General features: G+C 47.2%; 1 protein-coding gene across 1 annotated transcript in view; it reads left to right on the forward strand.

Moving 5' to 3' along the window:
• The first annotated feature begins 533 nt into the window (after positions 1-533).
• The window catches only part of SDHB (succinate dehydrogenase complex iron sulfur subunit B), a 47,445-nt gene continuing 39,164 nt past the window's right edge, over positions 534-8,814 (forward strand). Inside the window, exon 1 of the mRNA XM_006145230.3 lies at positions 534-686. Within this exon, the coding sequence (XP_006145292.1) occupies positions 615-686 (72 nt within the window). The 5' untranslated portion in view covers positions 534-614. The remainder of the gene's footprint in view (positions 687-8,814) is intronic.

The following is an 8,814-nucleotide window of genomic DNA, read 5'->3' on the forward strand; positions in this document are numbered from 1 at the left end:
CCCTGCTGAGTGTACCCGGAATCCGGGAGCACCTGCAGGGCAGCGCTCCGTCCGTATCCTGATAGATCTGATCGATTTGCACCTTGCTGGCCATCTGTGACATCGCCTCATTCACCAACGTTCCCATCTGCTGGGCCGAGGGCGAGACTTTCCGTGCTATAACCAGGACGGTCTCTGGGAAACTCCACTGCGTGACAAATGCCTTACTAAAGCCACCAAAGTGTCAGAGATGAGTGATGGGACCGACAAACTTTCAGGTCAAAAGGGCTAAAAGGGAACAGGACCAGACCGACGGGACCCGCTCAGCCTCGGCTTGGGCCCCACCCCTTCAGACCGCGCTCCCTCCCAGACTCCCCCCCGCCTCTGGGAAGGTCACCTTACAAACGCGGGAGGCCAGTGGGCATGCGCTGTGGTGACCGCTACTGCGCACGCGAGCGAGGCTCGCTTCTCCTTCCCTCCGCCCGGCCCGAAAACCAGAAGCCACCGCCCACTCGGTGGCGCTGACGCGGCTAGCGGGTCCTCGGTGGACCAGGGCTCAGCGCCGCGGTGCTCGCCGGGAAGCGGGCGGAGAGCGACCTCAGGGTTACGGGGCGGGGTTGACGTCAGGAGCCAAGATGGCGGCGGTGGTCGCAGTCTCCTTGAGGCGCCGGGTCCCGGCCGCAGCTCTTGGCGGAACCTGCCTGCAGGTGAGTTCCGGGTTGAGGGGGAAGAGAGGAGGCCTGGAAGTCACGGAGACTTCTGGAGCTGAGCGGCTGGACACAGGACGCGGCCTTGGGGCGCGGGAGGACCCCTCCCACCTGCGCAGTGCTCCGATTTGGGCTTGGACATCCCTGTCCGTTATCCTGCCGCGCCGCTGCCTGGGAGTCCCTCGGGCCGAGAAGAGTTTTTAGAGATTAAAAAAAAAAATTCAAAGAAGGGACTTCAATTGCTCAAGGTCACATGGCAAGCGAGTGACTGCTGGAATCAGCATTCAAATCCAGATATTTGGATTCCAGGCCCCTGCAGATGTCACATCTGTGGAAAAAGGAGCGCTGCGGGGTGTGCAGAATGGGAACCGGGCGGCAGGTCACTCCTCCGGGCACGGGGTGGAGGGCTCAGTAGAGCGGGACTGAGAAGGGACTTCAATTGCTCAAGGTCACATGGCAAGCGAGTGACTGCTGGAATCAGCATTCAAATCCAGATATTTGGATTCCAGGCCCCTGCAGATGTCACATCTGTGGAAAAAGGAGCGCTGCGGGGTGTGCAGAATGGGAACCGGGCGGCAGGTCACTCCTCCGGGCACGGGGTGGAGGGCTCAGTAGAGCGGGACTGGGCGTGTGACTCGTTGGGGATAGTGCAGGGGCAGAGCCTGGACAGAAAGATCCGGACCCCTCCCCTAGTGGGAGGCTGCGGGTAAGGCTAGGTAGACCTTGTTTACCAGGTCCTTTTAATAGCTTAAAGCGGTGTCGCTCAGTTTCACTACTCTCCACTCAGTGTCCCTGTGTAGTGGGCGTCTGACTTAGATGCAGAGTTTGGCCTGTTATCTGTACCGGTCTCGTTCTCATTTTCACTGCTGTGTGTGCAGTGAGAGGTTTCCCCACACCCCGTGTATCTTCAGGGAATTGCAATGGCAATTCCCCATGTCCCGGACTGGAACTGCGATGTCAGCCTTGTGGGACCCAGCTGCCTTCACCACCACGTCAGCAGCTGGCCTCTAGAAAGAGAATTTGTTTTTAAGAATTATTTTTTATTTAACTTTATTTCTTTATGTTAATTTGCCCAGAGAGGAACAGAGAGCGAGAGAGAGAGAGAGAGAGAGAGAGAGGTCCCAGGTCTGAGACTGGAACTGTGGTTGGCCATGTGGAAGTCCAATGCCCTTAACCACCACACCACCTGCCAGCCCCAAGAGAAAGAATGTTTAACTTGCTGAACATATCATAATGAAAAACTGGTAGATTTAGGGCGTTTTTTTAACATACACCTTGAAAAACTCATTAGCACAGATTTTGGTATATGGTTAGTACACAGGAAATACTACTCCTCCCCCTCTTGCACTGACACGAGCGTGTTGGTCATCTAAAGCAACTGCTATGGCTGCAAATGCAGTACGTACTGCCTGAGCTCTAAACCTAGCTCTCTCCAAAATACTGTAAGTGAATTTGGACAAGTCACTTACTCTCTGCATCAGTCTCTGAAAGGGGCAGGTGGGGAAGAGCTTAGGGAATTTCAAGCTGGTGTCCTCTGAGCATTTAACTGGTGATTGACAACGACCTTGTTTACCTTTTCCTTTTCATAGTTGCTGAGCAAGCGTATGTTGTGATAGCCCTAGCAATCAGAGTAAGTTAGAAAACTCGGGCTCCTCTCCAAGAGTGCGTTGTAGAAAAGGCTAGTTTCATAGGTCAGTGTTGTAATTCCAGGCAAAGCCTTTGCAGGACCTCCTGAGGGCAAAAGAAATAGAAGAGCCTCCTCTCCCTTGTAGGATTATGTATTCATGCCCATATAAATCACCTCAAAAGAATTTAATTATAGGCTTGGTGTATTACCTGTGAGTAATACCAGGTTCCTAGGACTCTAGGGTACAGTAGGATTTCTCTTCTGAATTCCTTTTTTTTTTTTAATGCTTTTTTCCCCTGCCCTTTATGATGGGAATGGAGGAAGGAAGAGAAACATGGAGAGAAATAGACAGGCAACAGGGTCTCACCGGGCCACAGGCCTCCTGCCCCAGCTCAGGACTACAGACACACCTGTACCCACCATGTCCAGGGCCCCGTTCCCAGGCCTTGCAGCCTCCCAAGCTGGGGTGCTAGCTGTGTGCCACAGCGGCTAAGCTGCTTTTTTTTTTCTCTTTCTTTCTTTCTTGGTATATTGATAATTTTTAATTATAGAAATTTATGGGGTTCAATAGTGTCATGATTTATGAATATGATATGGGATAATTAAGGTAATCAACACTTGAAATATTTGGATTCCTTTTTTCAATCTAGTACCACTGAAGCAGGGTTCTGCCTTTACGCATTTAACCATAGTGTGTGTGTGTGTGTGTGTGTGTATATATATATATATATACTTTTTAAAATAATTGTTTTTATTTAGCTTTATTTATTTATTTATTTATTTGCTTATTTTTTAACTTGACCAGAGAAGACAGAGCAAGAGAGAAAGATAGGGAAAGTGAGAAGAAAGCAAGCCACTAGGCCCGGGCCATGTGGGAGTCTAGCACCCTTAACCACCATGCTACCTGCCAGCCCCCTTATCCGTAATACATTAACAGTTTGTGTTGCCTTGCTTCTTTGTGTAGACTGTAAATGTCTTCAGGGAGACCATCTACTTATAATTGTACATCTCATTGCTCTGGTGCTCCCAGGGCTTAGGATACTACCTGCCAATCGGATAATCCAAAACCTCATGATGTGTCAGTATTGTTTTTTCATTTAACTGTATTTATTTTTTTACTACTTGTTTTTGTTTGAATTTGACCAGAGAGACTGAAAGAGAAAGAGAGACAAAAAGGGAAAGTGAGGGAACCAGCAGTTAGCATAATGGCTGTGTCGCTGGACTCCCACGTAGTTGACCGCGGTTTGCATCCCGGACCCAGTGGCTTAAAACTCACGCCGGGCGCGTGTGCGTGCGTGCCCAAGATCCCGAGAGGAGAAGGGATTGCGGCGTGACCATTCCCCCTGAGGGGTGATTTCTCACTTTCTGTCTCTCTGTTTCTCTCGGTCTGTCTGGTGAGCACACACGCCCTATAGGTCTGGTGGGCACCCCCGCCCTATAGCAAAAACCTCTCCAAAAAAAAAAAAAAAAGAGAGAGAGAGATATTGAAACACTGTCCAAAATCATCTTGTCTTGTTTTCTCTCCAGCCTATCCCAGTCAGGCTTTCAGCCTCACCGTGTCACTGAAATTACTCCTGTCGAGGTCTTTGCCATGATAAATCCAGTGGTGAATTTGCAGTTCTCATGATGCCCTCTAAAGTACTTGTCACTGTTCCCTTCCTCCTAGAAGCACACTTTTTCACCCATCTTCCAGGGTACCCCAGTCTCCAGGTTTTCCTCCTTGCACATTAGATGTTTTTCTTGTCTTGTTTTGCTGGGGTTTTGGTTTTTTTTGGTTTTTTTTGGTTTTTGTTTTCATGCTCATGCAGTCTCTAAACATTAGGCTCAGTCCTTAGGCCTCTTCTTTTTTTTTTTTTTTTGGAGAGGTTTTTGCAATATGGCGCGTGCGCTTGCCAGACAGACAGACAGAGAGACAGAAAGCGAGAAATCACCCCCCAAGGGGGGATGGTCACGCCGCAATCCCTTCTCCTCCATATTCTCCTCTCGGGATCTTGGGCACGCACGCACATGCGCCTGGCAAACTGCGGTCAACTACGTGGGAGTCCAGTGACATAGCCATTATGCAAACTGCTGGTTCCCCAGGCCTCTTCTTTATAAATACTCCTTTGGGCTTTTTAGATAACCATCTACCTATATCTACTGAATAACTCCCAATGTGTGTCTCTAGCCCAGGCTTTCTCCCAGGTTCTGATAGCCAGTTACATTCACAAACATCTATGTGGATGTCTAATAATACATGTTAAACCTTGTCTGTCTAAAACCTAAATCCTGACACTTCCACTCTCATGACCAAACGCACGCGTGCACACGCACATACACATGCCAACACTTAACTTTCTCCTCCCACACCTGCTGGTGGCAACTCTATTCTTCCTGTCACTTGGACCAGAAACTTCAGCCTTGTCCTTGACTCTACCTCGTTCTCCCCCAATCTGTGAGCAAATCCTGTCAATTCTAACTTAAACCACTCAGCACCTCCACAGCTGCCAGCTTGGTTCACACCATCATCTCTTAGCTGAGAATCGTGATTCTTTCCTGGTCTTGCTTTCTTCCCTGTATTCTACCATTAATTCTGAAAACAGTAGTCAGTCTGATCCTTTCAGATTTTTAAGTCTATTTATGTCACTCCTCTGCTCAAAACATTCCAGTAGTTTCTCATCTTACTCTGGGTCAAAATCCAAAATGCTTAGAACACCCCATGTGATCTGGCTTCCTCATTAACTTCCTGATTTCATCTTCTATTCCCACTTTTCTCACTCCCTCCATTCCCACTACACAGGCCTTGTTGGGCCTCAAGCACTCCCACATGGCCAACCATGGTTAAAGTCTTGGACCCAGTGGCTTGAAAAACATACTGGCAAGCCAACAGGTAATGTGGTTGAGGCGCTAGACTCCCACGTGGCCAATTGAGGTTCGTGTCCTGGATCTGGCAGCTTGCTTTCTCACTTTCTCTGGTGAGCACATGTGTCCTATAGCAAATTAAAAAAAAATAATAATGGGGCCCAAGGGGCCCTCTAGCCAGTTAAGGCCACTTGCTGGGCCCTCGGAGTCGCCGCCATGGCTACCCATGCTAGTTTCAGGGCATCCAGCAGTTTCTGCAGGCCGAAAAGCAGGCCACCGAGAGTGTCTGAGACCCACAAGCGAAGGAACTAGAGGCAAGCCCAAGAAGCTCAGGCTGAAATTGCACAGTACCACCTGCAGAGGGAGAGAGTTCCAAGGCCAAGGAAGCCTGGGCCCTGAGATCCCGGTTTAGTTGCAGCACTGACGTGGAGAAGGAGACCCAGGAGACCATCCTCCAGAACTACTTCTACAGATCAGGGATGGAGTCTTGGATTACCTCTTGGCCTTTGTCTGTGACATCCAGCCAGAAACCCAAGAAAACTACCACATACGTAGATAGAAGGAGGGGGTGCCTGATCCGGGGATGGGCATCTTAGACGCCCTCGGGATATGAAGCATTACAGAGCTCCAGTTACATTCTTGGGAAAGGCATTAAATTATCTCTGTATTATGTAGCAGAATAGCAGATCTAGCTTCTTTGTACAGACTTAGAACTTAACCAAAGATTTCATCTGTTTACCTTATATTTCTTGGAAATGTAATGGTATATGTGTTTTCCTATGCCGTTAGCTCAACCACCACATATCTCAATGTGAACTTTTTCTTCCTTCGATCTAGTAAAAAAGGAAATTCTTTGAAGAAAGAAAGGGATTAAATAATATTTCTTCCCTGATGCTTTCTTGGAGGTCAGGGGCTTTATCTATGAAAAAGTAGTAGTTACTTGTCACCTGTGAGAAGCAGCAACCAGCCTTAGAGTAGTCCATTCCAGCTGAAGGTGAGACCAGTGACTAGTAGTATAATTGTCTGGGCTGCTTTAGTTTCTTTTTATCAAAACACTAGATTTAGAGTTCACAAACTCGTTACACGTTGTTACTTGGTGTACTGATAATCATTTAAAAGTAAAAGAAACTTTATCATGAAAAAAATAAAATTAAATAAATAATTCTTTTTAAAAAATAACAACACTGGCATGTGTATGTGCGTGCCCCGGGTCCTAAGGGATTACTGTGTGGCTACCCGTGTCCCCCGCACACGTCACTGGAGGTGATTTCTCGCTTTGTCTGTCTCTGGTGAGTGCGCGCTCCCCTAAGGCAAACTAAAAAGGGGGAGGGGCAAATTTTATTGTAACGGATTAAATCTTATTGAGTCTAACCAAAAAAAATAAATAAATAAAGACCTCAAGCAAGCAAAGTCTACTGGAGCTATTTATTAGGAATCCTTTCTCTTCACTTCCTTTTAAATGCCACGAGGTGGCATCAGCCGAATGGTCTGTCTTTCACAACATGGGTTCCTAGTGAAAAACGTGTGTTTGTAGAAATCGCTTTCCTTTTGTTAATGATCTTAGCCAGCTTAGTGATAGGGTGAAAACAGCTTCCATCTTCTCTTTCATTTCCTTCGTGCGGTTTCCTTTCATACTGATGGCTAAGGTTTATATTTTAGCTTCAGTTAATTTGAGGTACTTTTTGCCAACAAATAAACATGATTGTATTTTTACAGTTAGTTAACTTTCAGGTTTTACTTTTTTTTTTTTTTTTTTTTGAGAGGTTTTTGCTATAGGGTGCTTATGTGAGACAAAGCAAGAAATCACCCCCCGGGGGGGATGGCCACGCCACAATCCCTTCTCCTCCATTCTCCTCTCGGGATCTTGGGCATGCACGCACACGCACCCAGCATGAGTTTAATCCACCAGATCTGGGACTCAAAACTGTGTCAACTACATAGGAGTCCAGCGACATAGCCATGATACCAACTGCTAGTCCCTAAATAATTTTTTTTTAATTTAACTTTATTTATTTGTTTATTTTAATTTGACCAGAGAGGGACAGAGAGAAAGCAAGCCTTCAGGTTCAGGACTCGAACCGTGGTCAGCCATGTGGGAATTCAGCACCCTCAACCACCGCACCACTCGCCAGCCCCAAGAGTTCAATTTATAACTGCTGTTTGGACTGACTAGATTCTTCCCTCCCAACCCTTAGAAGCAGCTCAGCAAATGCTTAAACGAGAAGGGGCTTCAAGCACTGCGAAGTGGGGGCGGCTTAGCTGCTGTGTAGCATTATGAGAAAAAATACCATAGAGGGGTGATTTAGCTTGTTACTTTTTTTTTTTTTTTGGAGAGGTTTGCTATAGGGTATGCACACTTGCCGGAAAGACAGAGAGAGACAGAGAGATAGAAAGCGAGAAATCGCCCCCCAGGGGGGATGGCCACACCGCAATCCCTTCTCCTCCACTCTCCTCTCAGGATCTTGGGCACGCACGCACATGCCCTGGTGTGAGTTTAAGCCACTGGGTCTGGGACTCAAACCGCTGTCAACTACATGGGAGTCCAGCAACATAGCCATTATGCCAGCTGCTGGTCCCAATTTAGTTTGTTTCTTAATGGCTTGGTATAGCGTGCACTAGTTGACCTTTTAAGGTACCTTTAAGTAAATCACATTTGTATGTTTGTCTAATGCTCAGCTTTTGCTCTTTTCTTCCATCTTTTCCTTGGATTGAACTGCCGTGTGCAAAGACCTGGACTAGGTATGCTGGGAGATGTCCAATGTAACCTGCTTCCACTGTCAGGGAGTTTACAACACTAACGAGAAAACAGCCCTGAGAAGAGAGCCCACAGTTCACAGATGAATGGACTAGAGAAACATGCGCTCTACAGTCAGGCAGATTCGGGTTCTTATCTTATCCCTCCACTCACCAGCTCCATCCCTGTAGTTCTATCACTTATTCCCTGAGTCTCTTTTTTCATCTTTATAATCAAGATTCAGTGGTGTTATTAACATAGATTATTTAACACGCAACCTGGCAATGACAATGGTGGCTTTAAGTATGAGTATCGGGGGACTGGCAGATGATGTAGTGGTCAAGGAGCTGGACTCCCACATGGCCGGCCGTAGTTCAAGTCCTGGACCTGGCGACTTGCTTTCTCACTTTCCTCCCTCTTTCTCTGTGGACAAATTTAAAAATAATAAATAGGGACCAGCAGTTGGCGTAATGGCTATGTAGCTGGACTCCTATGTAGTCAACTGCAGTTCGAGTCCTGGACCTGGTGGCTTAAACTCACACCGGGTGCGTATGTGTGCATGCCCAGGATTCTGAGAGGAGAATAGAAGAGAAGGGATTGCAGTGTGGCCATTTCCCCTGGGGAGTGATTGCTCACTTTCTCTTTTCCACAGAGGAAAAGAAAGCAAGCCAGCAGGTCTGGGATTGAACCATGGTTGACTGTGTGAGGAGTCTAGCATCTCAACAACCATGCCACCTGCTGGCCCCCATACTTTTTGCCTTTTTAAAAATAATTACTTATTTAATTGTATTTATTTATTATTATTACTATTTGAGAGTTTTTTGCTACAGGGCACGTGTGCTTGCCAGACAGACCGAAAGAGACATAGAGACAGAAAGCAAGAAATCACCCCCCAGGGGGGATGGTCACGCCGCAATCCCTTCCCC

This window comes from Tupaia chinensis, unplaced genomic scaffold (assembly GCF_000334495.1).
Source record: "Tupaia chinensis unplaced genomic scaffold, TupChi_1.0 Scaffold000146_1, whole genome shotgun sequence".
NCBI lineage: Eukaryota > Metazoa > Chordata > Mammalia > Scandentia > Tupaiidae > Tupaia > Tupaia belangeri.